This window comes from Carassius auratus, chromosome 1, assembly GCF_003368295.1.
Source record: "Carassius auratus strain Wakin chromosome 1, ASM336829v1, whole genome shotgun sequence".
Lineage (NCBI taxonomy): Eukaryota > Metazoa > Chordata > Actinopteri > Cypriniformes > Cyprinidae > Carassius > Carassius auratus.
Window position 1 is genome coordinate 17689916 of NC_039243.1, and position 19227 is coordinate 17709142.

Here is a 19227-nt window from a genome sequence, read left to right on the forward strand (position 1 = left end):
ACTTTACCGACCGGAATGATGAGACAAACACCGACTGGAAGCTTTTATAATGCACTTTCAAACTTTACTATGTTTAAAGAATTAAGTCTCAGCATTTCTTTTCATTGTATTCATGACCCGATGACAGGAGCATGCCGTTGCAATCCTTGACAAAGTGTGTTAGTGCTGACTGAATTGGCATCTGGGGTTGCATATCACTGGCTGCAGAGAATGTGATTCATACTTTATGAGCTGAAGAACTATAACAAACAACTGAAACCCTAATGTGGCATATATTTTTGTGGGAGAATCTGCAGTAAAGCATAACGTGCCATGTGTCTGTGTTAAACAGACTCCACAAGGAGTTTTAGTCTACCCTATGCATGCCTGGTAGAGCCCTTGCTCTTAAACTCGGTGTTACCTTATTAACCAAGTGTGTCAGTAATGGTTGGATCTGTTGTAGCATAGATCTTAATAAGGGTTATGGTGTGTGAACATTTCTATTCATTTACGTTTTATTATGTAATAAGATATATGAAATAGAAATATAAGTATTCTAGTCTTCCAAACGAAAACACATTGTGTGATCATGTAAACAGTGATAAGTATCTGCTTTTCCTGAGGTGATAACTGGAAAATGGGGATAATGTATAAAATATCTTGTATAATGTTTATTGTATAGTGTATATGGAGGAAAATGTTATTGAAAGACCTGTAGCCTGAACTATAAAGATGTGAACGTCGGAAAGAAGGATAGAAAAGCTGTTATCTTAAAACAACAATGTATTTAGTTTTTCTTTTCTTTTTTTTTACCTTGAAACATCAGTTTCAAAATCATTCTGAAGGTTCACTGACATATAATAAGGTAAATGGCTTCTGTTTCTTTTCCATTTTCCCCTTAATCATTTGAGGGGGGTGTAAGTTTGATGAATAGGTATGAAATTCCGCAAAAAGGGTGAATTGCTTTGCGGCAGCAACAAATTCTCGTGTAATTACAACAGATATATTTACGATAGTGAATTCCCCTCACTTAACTGAGCTCCAAAATCGTTAAAATATTGTAAACCCCTGGCCCTGTCAATATTTTAGTTTCATGTTTTAATATATCATATTTTAATGATGAATGACAGTTTTTATCATGGCTTTAAAGGGCTTCCTGTACAAAAATCAATCCCCCCCAAAACATGTTTTATACTATGCAAGACAGATGCATGTCAACAATGACATTCACATCCAGACAGCAGCAGTGGTTGGCTATGGGGAGGGCTATCGCTGGTGATGGCAGAGATATTTTGCATGTTATTTATTTATGCTATGTGTATTATTAAAGCTTTTTCAAATGCCTAACTGTGTGTTCATCGTTTTTGTAAGTTTGTGTTGTGAGGTTGCAAGGTCCATATGGTTATTGACCCATTCACAAGAAAACTGAATAATGTGTACCTGAAAATTTCAGGATGTTTTTCTATTAAAAAGGTATATTTCACCCAACAAAATGACTCACCCTTAAGCCATCCTAGGTGTATATGATGTTCTTCTTTTAGACTAATGCAGTAATGGCAGTGAATGGTGGTTGAAGCAAAATAAAGTGCATCGATCCATCATAAAAATATGTACTCCATGTGGCTCCAGGAATCATGAATCGCCATTGAATTGCGGTTTATAAAATGTTAAATATGGAAATCTTTCTTACACAAATGTGTCGCTTCACACCCCAATTCACTGCCATAATAATTTTATTTTTTACATAACTGATTGTATTTATCTGAAAGAAGAAAGTCATATACACAGCTTAAGGGTGAGTAAATCATGGAGTAATTATAATTTTTGGGTGAACTTTCCCTTTTACTTTGCCACAGATATTACTGGACTGCCATAGGGGGCATATCTCCCGTAATATTCATGCTAGTATTTCAAATATGTTTTTGTCATTTCTGATTCTGATTTTAGTGGGGACCAACTACAAACTGGAAAGGATAATATTTTCATATTAATTTTAAAATGCTGATTTGGGAAAATGCTTAAAAATATAATTGACAATTATGCCGTGCACACTACTGAATTAACTTTCTAAATGTAAATATAGCAACTGTGTTTTTCCTGTTAAATATAATGTATCAGTCATTGCAGTAAGTCACTCGGATACAAACAGTTCCCTGAGAATCAAAGTATTATATAAAGCAGGAACTGTAGATTATGAAACATAGGGTACATTTAGACTTTACACTGTTCATTTTACATTTTATATGCACAAAAAAAAACACATATATGTCATAATAGCAACAGTCAGTGTCCCATTTATATTGTCATGGATATTGTCACTTCCGCTTCTGAGTATTTGTAAACGACCTTATGAAAATGACAAATTTGTTATTTAACACAATGTTGTGTTGCGTAAGTTTATCTGTGCTGATCACTACACTATCGAGCGCAAAGTGAGAGGCGGTGATTTACATCCACAGTGAGGAGCAGAGATCCATCAGAGCCTCAATCAAATCCACCTCACCATGATCTGTCGGAATGCACCCAGATCAGTCATGGGCATACTGGTCTTATCAGAAGGAATAACGAGAAAACCTGAATTCACCGCAATGACTTCTGGGAGAAAGTTTTGCTTGGAGTTGATTTTTGATGTATAAGGTAAGTTTGGAGCGTTGAAATGAGGATTTACTTTCATGAAGGAGATAGACCCCAATCGCTCTTACTTTACGCGTGAAAGCGCACGGCATGAAGAACGCGCGCCAAAACTTCTCGCAAACTTCACTGACAAGGTCGCTAACACGTGAGAGTTCATCAACACCAATGCATTTCCATGTGGATAAGCCGCTCGTGGGCCTGATTGTACACTGATGCCAGGATGAAGGTGTGTAACCGTGGAGTGCAGATGCTCCTCACCACGGCGGGGGCTTTCGCAGCCTTCAGCCTGATGACCATCGCGGTGGGCACCGACTACTGGCTGTACTCGCGTGGAGTCTGCAGGACCAAAAGCGTCAACGACAATGACACCAACCGAAAGAATGAAGAGGTTCTCACGCACTCGGGGCTCTGGAGACAGTGCTGCATGGAAGGTATTATATATGAACTATATATATATAAGAAAATATACTATGAATTAATGAAATAAATGACATAAATGTTCTAAAATGGCCTTCTCACTTGGTTGAGATTTAATGTTACTGGGATAAAAATGATAATGTAAACCTAAACATTTCAATTAACAAAGTATTCAAAAATAGGCTATAACATTACCAAATCAACCTAAATACATTAATTCATTCTAAGAAAACTTTTTTATGGGTTAAATTAGGTAAAAATAGCTATTTTACAAAAAGGTATACAAAATTGCCTTGCAATCGTTTTCTTTGAACAATAGTTTTACCATGTGTTTGTTGTTGTTATTTTTCATCTTTAAAATAGGCCTACCTTGAATTGCTTGTGAATATAGTAAACATTCACTCTAATAGTATATATCTTACAATGAGCTTACTATCGCTGTCATTACCACACATGACTTTTTTTCATGCTTGTTGGTCAGATGACTATAAATGCTTATAAGTTGGAGGCGAATCAAACCCTGTGGGATGATTTATTTTTCTGATTATTGATTGAATTATTTTTACTTTCTTGCACGATACACGTTCCTCTAGTTTCGACCCATCTGTCACACCCTCTCTGACCTATATCAGTTCAAAGTCAATTCTTTTAATGGAAAGTGTAATGAAGCATTCACTCTGTTAAAAGGGCATCAAAGTGGCAGCGTTCACTTTACGTGTGTGAATGCAGGAGAGTGTATGAGATATTTAGTAGACAGTCATGAAAGGTAGTTGGCACAAACCATACACTTTCTCTACAATTGGTGTTCTCTATAACATCAATTATACAAACAACAGAAATACAGCTAATAAACATACAGATGCATGCACATGATTGTGGCATCTACTTCACACACACACACACACCCATGTAGTGACTATACAACAACAACACAAAAGAAAGCAATGGAAGCCCACTTTAAAATGAATGCCACTTTAATTAGCTTGTATATTTAGCTTTAGATCTTTAATAATAGTTATTCTGGCCCATATTGTGTTTGATATGTGGAATGACACTTAGAGAAAGAGGAAATGTGTTACCCATTTGAAAGAAAAATAGTGTTTGCCTGTCTGTGTTTTGAGAATGTCTAATTAGACGGGAGAATATTGATATTGTTAATGATTTGATAGCATTAGTCCAATCATGTGGAAAATGGCATTGGCCATTAACTGAGGCATGTGTGATTGTGAACATGTCTGGTGTTTCTTACAGGCATATTTAAAGGGGTTTGTAAGAACATTGATCATTTTCTAGAGGATGCAGAATATGAACAAGATGCTGCAGAGTATCTCCTGCGTGAGTATCTACAAATGTTTCACATTCAGGTCAAGCACACACAATAAATATTTTTAACTCACAGTGAAAAGCAGCACTTGCAAACTCCATAGTTTCCAAGTTAATCCCATATTACTAGAGTTATTGTCACGTTAAAACCGGGTCTCTACGCATTTTGGAAAAGTGTGTAAAAGTACTGAATTTCATTCGAGAGTCATTGAGTATTGGAGTATATAATATAAACTGTAAAAGAATATTTGAAAAATATTTGTTTAGAAAATATTGCTGCTATTTGGTTTTGTAGAGATATATACATATACATACTTAGATAAATCCCAGCAAATTACTTTATATCAGAGACACTTATTTACAGACTAAACTATTAGAGATTAGTTGTAATGTTTTGCTGTGTTTGTGTGACAGGTGCTGTGCGCGCCTCTAGTCTTTTCCCTATAATGAGTGTGGGACTGCTGTTCATTGGTGGAGTGTGTGTAGCCGCCAGTGAGTTCTACAAAAGCCGACACAACGTCATCCTGTGTGCAGGCATCTTTTTTGTCTCAGCTGGTATGTCCCTGCACATAGACTTTTACCTGATTATTTAAATGGCTATGTACCATAGATGTTTTCAAATGTATCATTAATGAATCATTAATTATCTGCAAACAGCAGTCACAGGGTGAAGCACTTGAGTAGCTGCCCAGTATAAGGTTGAGTAAACTTGTTTGATCATAGCAAAGCAGATTTTACATTATTTGTAACGTTTTAGTCTTTACCAGTAGGTGGCACTGTAACAACATTTATTAACTTTTCTTAAGAAAATGAAATGGATGTAATCATGCTTTAGTAAATCATATTTATGACAAAAGAAGTCATAATTAGAACACAAAGAGTCAAATTTATGGCCTATGAGATAAAAAAGCTGAATTATGTCAGAAAGAGGAAATTATAAGAAAAAGTTAAGATTGTGCCAAAAAAATATTAGATAAATGTCATAATCATTACAAAAAGTTAATAATGGGTTGAAATCATGATATAAATGTTGTCATTCTTTTTTTACTTTTATGTTATAATTTTGACCTTTAATGTCATGGTTATGATTAGTTTCCCATATTTTCCAACAATTTCCCCCATACTTGTCCTTTTTATTTCAAAATGTTGACTTTGTAGTCATAATAAACAAACTTTTAATTTCATAATTATAACTTAGTATCTCAAAATAGACTTCTTATGTCATAACTATGTCTTGTTTTTTTCTAAGAAATATGTACAATTATGTAAGTCCCAATTATGTGATAGAAAGTAAACATTATTTGAAAATAAATTCTTGAAATGAAATGTTGAAATTGACATTGACAAATTTGTATAGGACTTTTTATGTCATAATTATAACTTGGTATGGTATCGCATAATTTAGACTTTTTTATGTGGCATAAAAGGGGCTCCATTCAAAGATACCGGCAATGGTTCATATACAAAACTACAGAATTGGTGCCAAGATAAAGTATTCTGTTTGGTGACTTTGGCAACTTCATGATTCTGGAAAATGAAATTGAAGACAAATTTTGTCAACGAGTTGGAAAATAGCCTGAATACTCATTTTTTGCATTTGTATAATTAAAAAAGCAATGTTAAGGCTATATAATTTACATAAGATTCCATAGGATGCACGTTTTATTCGGAGGAAACCCTACGAGACTTCTTTTTTTTTTTTTTTTTTTAGGTCTCAGCAACATCATTGGCATTATAGTGTACATCTCATCCAACGCTGGCGACCCCAACCAGAGCGAATCCAAGCGCAGTCACTGGTACGGCTGGAGCTTCTACTGCGGCGCTCTTTCCTTCATCATAGCGGAGACTGTAGGCGTCCTGACCGTGCACCTGTTCATTGATACACACCGTGTGTTGAGAGCGCGCTCACAACGATCACTCCAAAGCAGCACACATTCCCTGCAGCATCGGCGCTCGACCAGCTACCGTTCCCGCTACCGCTGGAGGCAGAGTCAAAGCCGCTCGTCAGACTCCCGGTCTCGCGAACCTTCTCCGGCCCGTCACGGAAACGACCTCCAGCTTTACGCTCTGGGACGCGGACCACCAACAGCTACGCACGCGCTCGCGCACAACTCCATAGGCTCTGGCCATGGTTTTGCACATTTTCATAACGCCGTCATCACTAATAACAACTTTGCAAATCCTCATGTTTACACCACGCAGAACTCGGTGAAGTCGGAAAGAGAGCTTCCGCGCATACAGAACTCGTTGCGCACCGAGAAAAGTTTTGTGTTTGCAAAGGCACATGGACAAAATTCAGTCAAACCGGAAAATGGAGTCGTGCCGTCGCAGAATTATAAATTAAACTTAGTAAATCCTAGTAAAAGCCCAGTGCATGAGCAGAGTTCTGGGAATGAGAATTCACATGTGCAAAACGATGTAAAAGAGTCCTCATATATATCTCAAAGTGGTACTGTGACAAGAAAAACAACTCCGGTGTAAAACAAAGACAGGTCTGAGTGAAGATTATATCTGCTAAAAAAGTAAATGGGAACAAGAAAAGACTTCCGCTTCTGAGAACTGGTAAATATGAAATTGGTTCATCCGTCATTTCTAGATCCTTATGAGAAGAATTGTGAGTGGGGGGAGTAAATAAACAGTGTGTTAATTCACACTCAACACCCACGAAAACACCGAACCCCCTATGGCTCCCTTGGCCTTGCAGCAAACATGGCTGCCAGTGCCCACTGCCCCGGGTGTGTATCCACAGTGTGTGTGTGTGTGTGTGTGTGTGTTCACTACTCACTGCTGTGTGTGTGCACTTGGATGGTTTAAATGCAAAGCACAAATTCCAAGTATGGGTTTCCATACTTGGCCTTCACGTCATGTCACTTTCATCAGCAAATAAGTTAATTCCAGACAGTACTAAAACTTATTTTTTTTATGGTGTGATATATGGTTTTGGCTCATTGTGTTCCTTTCCTTTTGTGAAAGCAAATACATACAAACTAGTATTGTTAAGCTTTCAATGTGTGCCAATATATGGTAACAATTATTGCAAGTTATTATTTACCTCAAAAGAGAAATTGTCATGGTCCTATTGTAGCAATTTGCATTTAGTCCTTACTGTACATTTTATGTGCTCTATTGGATTTGGTGATTTAACAAATAATCTTAATAAAAATTAACTGACAAAACGATTGATAGGACAGATGGCCTGGGGCAACAGGGTTAAGTGGTTTGTGTTTAGACTCAATGCAGAACAGGATGGTGACATTAGTGTCTGGGTCACGGGACTGAGCCTTGACCTCTTGTTAACTTGTTACCCAGTCAGAAAATGGCATCTTTCTACCTCTGTTATTTGGTGTGTTAGTTTTTGCTAACACCAGGTTTGCTGTCACATTTTTGGAAGACAGAGCAGGAGTATTTTTTATTCACAAACAAAAAACCCTTCTGAATTATTATAGAATTTTCTATCAATTCCTACTTTTTTTTATTATTTTCAATGTTAAAACAGTTGTGCTGCTTAATATTTTTGTGGAAACCTGGAAAAAATTTTTTTTGATCTGCACACACACACAGTAGTGAGAACTGAACAAACACACACACACGGAGCAGCGGACAGCCAATGCAGCACTCGAGGATCAGATGGGGGCTCAGTGCTTCCCCCACCTATAATCCCTGCTGGACTTGAGATTTGAACCTGCAACCTTTGGGTTACAAGTCAGACTCTCTGAGCATTAGGCCACGATTGCCCCCTTATTAATTAATAATTAAAGTGCAAATAGTGCAATTTAGCCTGATTGCACTGAAAGCAACATCCCACCCTCCCTGCAATCGCTGTCCAAATCCACGTCCCCTAAATGCATTTATGCTCACAGACCAGAATACCAGAGACAACCTTCTACAATAAGCTACATCAGTGGTTCCCAATTCCAGTCCATGTTCCGAAGTGAAGTAAATCCCTGCTCAGGGAGTAGGAAGCAATGAACACAGTGTACGGATCATATGATCGGAACACAGTTCATTCACGTAGCTCACATCTAACGAGTTGGTAATTTGAATCGGGGGTTTTAATTAAGTGGGACATGCAAAATATGTGCACGAGCACTGGAATTGGGAGCACTGGAATTGGGAACCCTGGAATTGGGAACCGCTTGGCTACGTCACGTGTAATTAACCAGCAAGAGTACTACAATACCAAGAAGGAAGACCGGGTTGTTGAACAGGGTGCGCAGAGATATGCAGATACATACATTGACAATGCTCGGACAGAGCGTTTTGATTGAACGTACATTTCTTGGTCCTACGCCTTTCACAGAATATATAAATACAAATAAATAAATTTAAACCAATTAACTTAATGATTGCTATTGGGATATGAAGAGACTTTCAACTAGTATAACAAAAACATTTTCTGAAGACAATCACCTATATCACCTTTAAGTATTAATTTGCAATAATAATAAATAAATAAATAATCACTAAACTGTTCAAATGATAGTGTACACTGGTAAAAAGTCTTTTTCCAGTTAAAAGAGATTTTATTAGATTGGCTGTATGTATGTTTGGCACAACAATGGTCTTCCTTAAACAGATGAAATATTCTCACACTTGGCCAGAGCCTGTCAGGTTTTCTAAGAGGGTCCATTAAGCTGTCCAACTCTTCTCTAAATCCACAAGTTCCATGCCTTCACAGTAAGAGCGAGGACGAGACACTTTCACCTGGACATGAAGAACAGTTATGTGTTTAAGGGGTGATATGGTGCGATTTCAATTTTTACAAGGTCTTGGTGCCTTAAGAAGATCTGTAAAGTCTAAAGTCCCAAATCCAAAGAGATATTCTTTATCAAAGTTAAGACTCTGCCACGCCCCCCATAACGGTAATGCCTAACAAATGTTCACAGAAAGAAAGAAGGCATGGTTTCAGTAAACGCAGTTAGTGTTGAAGCAGCCATGTCAGTGAGGTGCTGTGTGTATCTAAGTGAAAGCAAAAACACTTTATTTGGCCTTCCGAAAAGTAGATGTATTTTAGGAATCTTTAAGATTACTTATACCAGAACAGTAAAACATTTTATGCACGACCATTTCGTGAACCTAGGAGAGGGGGTAATTCTGATTTTGCTACGACAATCTGGTGCTTCTGAATCAGCTACTGTAAGTATGTTTTGTTATTAGGTTAAGTATTTGCTATTGAATGTTCAAATGTTCAAGTTTTGCGCATTGCGTGTGTGACAGAGAGAGAGAGAGAGAGAGAGAGAGAGAGAGAGAGAGAGAGAGAGAGAGAGAGACAGGGTCACACAGTGGAGTCAGCTGTCTTAATCGACTCTGTTCCCCTTTCGGCTTGAACTGATGGTAAAACTAAGGACATTATTAACTGTCTTTAAATTTACTTTTATAGATTAACATCCTGATTATGGAAAGGGGCATTACATTTCTGATGAATGCTTGTGGTGTTCGGCCAATCACAATGCACTGGGTCACTTGGCCAATCAGAGCAGACTGCGCTTGCCGGAAGGAAGGACTTTGTAGAAATGACTCGTTTGAGAGTGGCGGGGCATAGAGGACCAACAATAATGTACAGTATTTGAAAAAGAATGTGTTTTTTGAGCATTAAAGCATGTCAACATATTTAATTACACCAAATACACAAAATAATGATCTTTAAAAAAGCATCATATGACCCCTTTAATCAGTTACAAGAATATAGATATAGAGGGCCTCATTTATAAAACGTGTGTACACACAGATGTGATCTAGAGTGTGTGTTCCCTAAAATACACGCTAATATTCATATTTACAAAAATATGAATAGTTTGACATGGAAAATTGTTTAATGCCATGTCAGGGTCTAAGCAGATGTAGACACTTTTCCTTGTGGCAGAGAGTTGGAGTACTGCAGGTATCTGGAAAACTAAGCAATTCTTGCCGCTTATAATTCTCAAGTAAACGATTGGGACGTTGACTTGTACTTTATTATATGTCAATGACATTAATTAGGTGATGTTTACAAGGCAGCGATCTGATATCATTTAGCTGCGCACAATTTCAAGATCATTTGCGATTTCTGAATTTCACATTTGAAAGAGAGTTTCTTACTCAGATTTGATAAATGCTCTTAAGATCAAATGTAGGACAGTTTATACACAACATTTTACAAATGAAGCCCAGAGACTTTTGGGTATGTCTTACCGTGGTGGTATTCCTGTTGAGCTGCTGCAGCAAAGGGAATGGTGTCCACTGAATCGGCTCGATCGGCCAGCTACAGACTGACAGGTCACTAGCCTTCCCAGAATCCACCACACCATCCGCCAAGCTGCAGTTGCTGAGATCCCAACCATACTGAGAACTGTAAGCCCAAGCATACATGGAAAAATAATATAAACAACTTCACAATTATGGTAATACTATAGTACTTTTTACACTGCCGTTCAAACTTTTTTAAATCAAATAAATACATCCATGGTGAGCATAAGAGACTTCTTCTTAAAAATAAAAAACATACCAACACCAAATGTCTGAACAGTAGTGTGATATTTGTGGTATAATTGATTCAATAATATGCTATAATAATATCTTACCCATGAGGATAGATGGTGTTGAGGTGTGTTCCACTACCGTGGTATGTGGATACCACAGAAAGAGTATCATCATGGTAACAGCAGGTACGGTCTAGTGCTCGCAAGTGTAATAACTCATCAGAGCGGGTGTAGGCAGGGTTGTCCAACGAGTCCTGAGAACCTGTCCAGGACCTTCCCCAAAAACGAGCCGAAAGCTCATCAAAGTGATTAAATCTGCGATAACTGTGTCCACAGAAACAAAAGAAAATGTAACAAATTAATCAAATTCACATATAAGAGAATTTTTACGTGTGATCATTTGACCCCGTCCCTCCCTGTGCCGCTTTTAGAAGCACTATCACAACCCATGGTTTGTTTTAACTGGCCAACAGTTTCCTTCAAACTATTTCCAATAACAAAATCAGCCTACTTCAGAGAGTATATGAGAGTGTGTGTTTAAATGATTGAACATGTGATACCTGCTGCGTGTTTGTTCCACTTTGGCTTGCATTAGCATGGTTTTAAAACGGCGCACCGTGAGATAAGAGAGAAGAGCCATGACTGCTGCAACAGCAACCAGTACACCAAAGCACACGCCCACCAAACGCAGCCGGGTCATGCGGAAGTCACAACGCTGACCCATAAACCAGTAATCCTCCCCAACAGGACACCTTCAGAAAAAGACAGCTTGGTTAAGGCCCCTAAATTACCAACATGAACTTTCCTGTTGTACACAATCTTTTTTTAACAAGAAGAAGACCTTGGCTTTTATAACCATTTTTCTTCACGTCCTGGTAAAATTGTCTTTTTTACTGTGAAATCTTATGATTTTAATGAAGTAAAAAACACATTTTATATTGTTAACCCTTAATGGACTGATACAACTTAGGTTTACTTGATTATCCATCATGTTTTAGAAAAACATTCATTTCTCATTCATCATTGTATTGCATTGCATTATATGTTTTGCTCCCTACATTTAAAAAATATTACAATTTCAGCAGTTGCACCATATTGCATTTTTTTCTAACTATTATTTCATATGTCTGGCTTTACAGGGCTAATCAGTCCTTCTGGAAACTCTATGGTTTTTTCTTGTATAAATGAGCAGGTCTTGACCAAAATACATTGCAATTAGGACCAGGTTTTATGCCGCGAGTCAGAAATCTGCTATTTTAAACTACTCTGCTTGTAACTGTACATGTAACTTACTGACAGACAGGCTTTTGCCCGAGGCGATGGACACAGATTCCCTGATGTTTACAGTATTCAGAGTGGCACACAGATGTACAGGTGGCATTGCCCTTTGAGGAAACACACTGGAACCCAGATAGACATTCAAACAGCCATTCACAAACATCTGTCTGCAAGCCTGAGAGGGAAAGAAAGAAAACATATTAGGGTATGATGGGTGTTCTGATTGGTTCAGATAGAATTAAATGTGAAACATTTATAAGATAGTTGTCACTGGTTAAGATCTTGTTCAACACTCACCTCCCACAGTGATATTCTTCACTCTAACTCCACCCACAAATATTCCTTTCTTTGGGAGTGGGTTTAACCCCGCCTGCTGTAACATAGACTCCACCCTTCCCAGCCAGGACAGCGCTTCCACTGTTTGGAACTGGACTACTGTTTGCAGAACTGGACCACTTATGAAAACAACCATCACAAAACCAAATTATTATTTTTTTTTTAAAGGAAATGAATATTTTATTCAGCAATGACAAATTAAATTGATCAAAAGTAATGGTAAAAAAAAATTCATTTGTAAAAAAACAAAAAACAAAAAAAAACATTATATATATATATATATATATATATTTAACACGTCATCTATTTAGATATTAGATCAGGTTTTCAGGTAGATTTTAGATTTAGCTACCTAAATTATATAATACCTAATATTACTACATAATACGTTTTATAACTCCATGAGATTTGAAACCTAAAATGTGTAATGTTTTGATTGTTATAATAATAATATTTTTTATATAATAATAATAATAATATAATTATTCATAATGTTTTCAAAGAAGATGTTTTATCTTTAGTTTCATTTTGCATTAACATTTCATTAAAATCACAATCTCACAAACTCTGCAATTCAATTGTGGTTCTCTAGGGATCACATACTTAAAATGCAAACAATTATTAAGGACATGATTGATTACACATAAAAGAAAAATTCATTCATATGCACCAACAACTTCTTCCCAAGTACTGACTGAATGATGAATTTCATCAATAATAACAGCAATGTCTAGTCTCTTAGCTAACCAAAAGTGACTTTAATGCATATATTGAAAAAGATCAATTACAAATATACGGTATATGTCAGCAAAGTGTTTTACCTGTGCCAGTTCACATGTTGATACTGAAATCCAGAAAGGATCTGCAGGAATGTCTCCACCTGCAGGCATGGATGGCTATTTAGATCATTGCAATGGCAATCATATGACCATCAACCATCAGAAGACATGAGTATGTGTACACTAACATTCAAAAACATTTTCTTTTTAAATGTATCAACCACAGACTTTTGAATAGTAGTATGTAAAGTAATACAAATCGATTTACCTCATGTAACCTCATACTAGGGACATAATCTCTTTCCAGGACAATCTGTAAGAGTACTTGAAATGTTTTCTCTAGAAAAAAAAAAAACAGAAACACAGATATTTTTCAGGAAATGTTAAAGTTTAGGTTTATATCTCTGGAAATTATAGGTCTCAAAGAAGCAAATGTGACAGATTTGTATCTCACCCTTGATGGTTGCTGGCTGGTCCTTCACTATAAAATAATGCCGTCCATGTGGCCACTTCCTGTCAAAGCTGGATGCAGTAGAATGGATCCAAGTTGTCTGAGTGACTCCTTGTGTAGATACTATGTGTGCTTTTGTTTGAATATGATAAGATCTTGTGGTCATATGTTGGGCAGGTCTGATAGTGCTTGGTTTATGCACTGGAAAGTGTGTCTGGACCTGGAACAAAGTAGCGTGTGGGTTCATCTGCTGGGTAGTTATTGAAGGTGGAAGAACCACAGAGGTCTGACTGCTTTTCCAATGTGGAGTTGTCATACTAATAGATGTGCTGGTTTGAATGCCACCATCAGCTGTACTGGCCTTTGAGATGTAAGGAGTTGTGATGTCAGATGAAGTCCTCAATGTGACAGTAGTGTGGGCAGTAAAGCCATTACTGATTTCTGTTGATCCAGTATGTATATCATTAAAAGGAGATAAGCCAATAGTCATCTCTGACCTTGTCGCACTAGTCTGAGTAGGACTCAGATAACTTCTACCACTACTAATCTCAACTATATCACTTATATCGGAAAATCCTACATTGCTCTGTGTGTTTTCAGAAGATGGAGGTGAATACTGGGGTGTAGATGTGTAAATAGGGGATTCAGTATGCAAACTTGATTTTGTGTTGGTATTCTGGACTTGTGATGGGGACACACCAGATTCCTTTAAATCAGTGCGGTTCTCAAATCTCAGTGTAGTGCTATCTTCCACCATGAGGTCAGAAGTCACATTAGGGCTCATCTGAGGACTGGACAAAGAGATAGATGGGGAGCTGGTGATGGGGATTTCTTGTTTGCCTCTCACTGTAGATGGTAAATACGGGGTGCATGCAAGACCGAGGCAATAACTTTCGGATGGTAGTAGACCCTTGTCCCCTTCTGGTGTGCTAGGACTCTTAGTAGGGGTCAGGTCTGGAGGGATTGTGTTTGGGAACGTGGTGAAGGCACTGGTTTTGTTATTGTTATGTGAAGTCCGGTAAGAGATTGACAAAGATGCAGAGCTGATTTCTTGGGTGCTTGTATCTTGCTGAATTTGGATGGTGTGTGACAGGTGGGTGGTTGATGCTTCCAGAGAAGTTATAGTTGGAGTTGCAAGTGTGTTCCGTGAAGTGTGCATGAACTCGTCTGATGTGGCTGGCTCATTCTCACTGGTAACATTTATTGGTGGCTCACTTGGAGACGTGGAGTAACCCGAGTATTCAGCCAGGTCACTATCAGAAATTGCTAATGTGTTGGTTTGATTAACATCTGGAAACTTTGATACCGTTGTAGGCGCACTAGTAGTAAGTACTGAATCATCATAGATTGTTTGATCAGTAATGTTTTGATCTGGATTAATTGACCTTGGAGAGCGATCCGTCCTGTCCGTCTCTGATGATATAGGCTGTTTATCATCTGAACTTGTGCTTGAAATCCAAAAAACTGAATCAGATTGACTCGTCCAATTGTTCTCTGATATTGTTAACACATCTTTATTTGGGGCCATCACTGTGGTTGCTTTAGCCTTGTGAGAACTGTCTCTAAGGAAGTATTTTTGTTTAGAAGTTTCGTTGAATGGCTGAATATAATGTGAATTTACCGTCATAAAGCTGGAAGTCCGAAACAATGAACTTGGATCACCTCTTTGACTTGTTTTGGAGTTAATTTTGTGCAATTTGTGTGCATGTGTGTGCATGTTATGTGAACTTCCTCTATCTAATTCAGTGTGTGCAACATCGTTTGTGGCTAAAATTGCACTTGTTGCAGCTACATCTGTTGCTTGTCGGGGTGCAGTTTGTACAGACAGCAGTGGTAACTGGATTTCAGTAGAAGACTGAGCCAAAAAAGGTTCGGTGGACAACATTGCGAGCGTGTTCACGTGTGTGTCAAGGGCAGAGCTGGTTTGTGTATCAGAATATGAATGTGTGCCAGTGAGTGGAAGGTCAGAGATCCAGGCTCCAGCCGTTTCCTTTCCATTGTTGCTGATTTCCTGCGGAAAGAGAGGTCTGTTCTTATCATCCAGGTCAGACACACCTCCGCTATGCTGTATACTCTCACCCCTGAGAGAGTGTGTTTTAGGGGCTGCATTGCTGCTCACTGGAATGTCAGGGGTGTAGGTTACATCATTTGAAACATTTGGAGAGGGAGACACTGCATGAGAGCGGGTGTAAGGAATCAAAGCAAGAGTGTGACTGTCCTCTGACGTGTTCCATCCTGAGAAAAACACACACACAAAAATGAATGGAAACTGGAATTATGAGATTATTCAAGACACAAGATTCCAGCAAAACGGTAAAATTATGAAATATTATTTAAATTATTTAATTTTATTTATACAATTTAAAATAACTATTCTATTCTATTTCAGCTTATTTTTAAATTTAATGTATTTCTGTGATGGCAAACCTGAATTTTCAGCAGACATTACTCTAGTCTTCAGTGTCACAAGATTCTTCAGAAATCATTCTATGTTGTGGAATTTGTACTATGACATACCGTGTGTGGAAGTGTGGTATTGGAATTATGCATGTCCAAAGATGTTATTAAGATGGGCCCATATCTAAAAACATGGCGTTGTTTTAAGTGACTTACTCAGATGTAATGTGGCAAAGGTTTCATCAGTCCTTCTCAAGCTCAATTCAATGATGGTTCTCCCAGTGCCAGAGAACTGCGCCCGCTCTTCTCTTTCATAGGTCAGTGTATTGCCATCCCCGAATTTAATTCCAATATGAGCACCTTCCTCGACAGAAATGACGTCTATCCAAAAAGTCTGATTTTTATGTGCATCAATAATCCATGTGCAGGTAATGTCCAACAGTTTTTCCGTGCTGTCGCTGGTAATTCTGTTAAATAAAAGTCTGTTTGGGTGTAAAGAGTAACGAATTGAGCCGGATCTCTCTCCAATAATTTTTTCTCCACAGCCTTGCCTCAAGTTCAGCAGTGTGTTACCTACAGAAAAACACCATCAATGTCACCGTAATACCACATATTAAGAATTATTACAGATTTTTAGTTAGGTCATGATTTTCACTACGATGGAGGTATCATTACTTTTGTACTTTAACAGTTTTATGTTTTGTGTGTAAAATTCAGCACCATGTTAAAATTAGGCCCACTGGTCAATTTTAAGTCTAGATTAATCACAATATAAATTATTTAAAAACTATATTAAATGCTAATCTTCTAAAGAATGTAGAATGGCCAACCCACAATAATGTGTTTGGCATGCAAATATCTCTTCGCGTATGAATGAAATGGTCGTCTTACCTGGAGCGAAAATAAATAAGAGAAGATACACAAAACGACGCATTTTGAGAGCCAAAACATTCCAGGAAGGTATCCGTTCTCACAGTTAATTCCATAAAGAATATTCAACAACCCTAAAATATGATGTAAACAATACTTATACTATTTAAAAGTATCTGTAACGACGATTAATATCAGGTTTCTTTATTTTTTTAAGACCTTTATAGAAGAGTTAAGTTCATCCTTCTGTCCGTCGTAGAAACCGACCGCAGCTCACTTTGTGGGTTTCGCGCGTGCATGTGCGTTGCTGTGAGCGCGCGAGCTCGCTTACAGGCACGAGAAGGGTCTGCGCAGACATATGATTACGATTAGGCATCTTTTTAACAGGGAAAATGGGACGGAAGCGGTTTAAAGTTAAGGGGACAGAGGAGATTCCCTGATTAGGTTAATAGCCTGGGTTGTTTGTGTGAGAGAAAACAGAGAGAGTGTTTGTTTGCGCTCCCCTGACAAGCTTGTGCTGTCAATTCCGACTAGAAAATAGATTAACATAGAAGGTCATTCAGAGATCGCTAGCACAGTGTCTGTGTCTCAAAATCAATACTTTTTTAGACAGCACTTGGGCATCGAATGCAAATAAACCAAGCAATATCCTACCACAGTTTATGTGAGGATAGGTTAAATGGCTCCGATTTTTAGACAGTCCTTCAAGGCCAAACCAGTTTCTCCCTTGGAGTTGTATTTGTGAAGCCAAGTAAAAACTAAAAAGTTATTCTGACATTAAATAAAACTAAAACGTTTCATTTTAAATTTCATAATTTCATTTCAAATTAAGCTTTCACTTCATTTAAAACTTTGCCTAACCTTTTCCTAATGCACAGAAATCCTGACATTCACAAACACACAAAAGAAATGCCTGAAGCGTCCCTTCTCATCATCACAGCAAGAGGTACGTTGCAGAAGTACACTGACATACTAACACACACATAAACACAGAGGGAGGGCAAAGGATTTATTACACCTGAAAAGGAAACACTGGCTTATTTAAGTCCATAATATAGGAGTGCATTTTAAATCTAAACCCTTTTGAACATAACATCAACCAAGTTCTTCTCTCATCTAATAGTTTTGCTGGAATCCTAAATTTTGATGTACATTAATTCTCACTGAATTTTGCTTCACAGGCAGATTATTTGACTGTGTAATATTTCATGTATTTCAGATTTTGAAGGATATACAGCAAACTTTAGAAATGGCATTAAAGGAATCCATGTTCAAATGTGAACAAAAATGTCAACGTATCACTATTTTAAGCCCACACTGCAATAAATGTCAACAGCCTAATGTTATTTGATGTCATTCAAAGGTTATATTGGAAGATTGTATTAGTTTTGTTAGCGTTAAATTCAGGGGATAAAGATTAAGAACTGTTTCCAAATATAACCTGATAAACTCTTTTGGCTCCAACTATGGAAAAGTCTTTCTTGTAGGCAGTGCTGTAACAAACCAAATACAGCCAATCCTAAATATAAGTTTTTCTTAATTTTTCTTTTATTCAGAACATATTCCATTGATCAAAAGTGACATACATTTATAACAAAATATATTTATTTCATTTTAGTGAAAGTCGTGACATTAGCCAAGTATGGTAACCCATATTCGGAATTGGTGCTCAACCCATCCAAGTGCACACACACAGCAGTGAGACAGTGAGAAGTGAACACACACCAGGAGCAGTGGGCAGCTATAGATCCAGCACCTGGGGAGCAACTGGGGGTTCAGTGCCTTGCTCAAGGGCACTTCAGCCATGGGTATTGAGGGTGGAAGAGAGCGCTGTTCGTTAACCTCCTCCCCCAACTCCTGCCAGCACCAAGACTCGAACCTGCAACCTTCAGGGTACAAGTCCAACTCTCTAACCATTAGGCCAGAGATGCCCCAGTTTTAAACCCTCTATTCATCTAAATATCCTGAGAAAAATGCATCACACTTTCTACAAAAATATTAAGCAGTAGAACAGTTTTCAACATTGATAATAATATATTTCTTGACCAACAAATATTAGAATGTTAGCATATTAGAATGAAGGATCTTGTGATCTTGGAACTCATTGATTCTGTTTTTTTATTTTTTGGGGCATGTTGCTGTTATATATTTCACTGGATACTATAAGTTGCACTGAGTAAATACAGCTGGATGAAACAAAAACTGTGTCTGTCTTCATTTCAGACTGCAAAGCAACAAAATGTGATTTTTTTTAAAGGGGGGGGGGGGGATTATTTTCTAAAACAAAGAAACTGTCAAAAAACAA

General features: G+C 37.6%; 2 protein-coding genes and 1 long non-coding RNA gene across 3 annotated transcripts; 2 read left to right on the forward strand and 1 right to left on the reverse strand.

The window, feature by feature from the left end:
* Positions 1-2107: 2107 nt before the first annotated feature.
* LOC113093564 (voltage-dependent calcium channel gamma-3 subunit-like) lies at positions 2108-7879 on the forward strand. The gene is made up of 4 exons (XM_026259282.1): positions 2108-3044; positions 4282-4365; positions 4768-4908; positions 6065-7879. Exons 1-4 carry the CDS (start codon positions 2834-2836, stop codon positions 6832-6834), a joined length of 1206 nt encoding a protein of 401 aa, XP_026115067.1. The 5' UTR covers positions 2108-2833; the 3' UTR covers positions 6835-7879.
* A 976-nt stretch (positions 7880-8855) lies between these two features.
* On the reverse strand, positions 8856-17757 carry LOC113093692 (uncharacterized). The gene is made up of 11 exons (XM_026259297.1): positions 16944-17757; positions 16269-16625; positions 13659-15890; positions 13473-13543; positions 13247-13305; positions 12387-12544; positions 12105-12264; positions 11372-11563; positions 10914-11135; positions 10525-10681; positions 8856-9057 (listed from the first exon to the last, which is right to left on the reverse strand). Exons 1-11 carry the CDS (start codon positions 16984-16986, stop codon positions 8983-8985), a joined length of 3726 nt encoding a protein of 1241 aa, XP_026115082.1. The 5' UTR covers positions 16987-17757; the 3' UTR covers positions 8856-8982.
* Positions 15804-18625, forward strand: LOC113093798 (uncharacterized). The gene is made up of 3 exons (XR_003287910.1): positions 15804-15968; positions 17801-17868; positions 18541-18625. It is a non-coding gene; the product is annotated as an uncharacterized LOC113093798 (long non-coding RNA).
* The last annotated feature ends 602 nt before the right edge of the window (positions 18626-19227 follow it).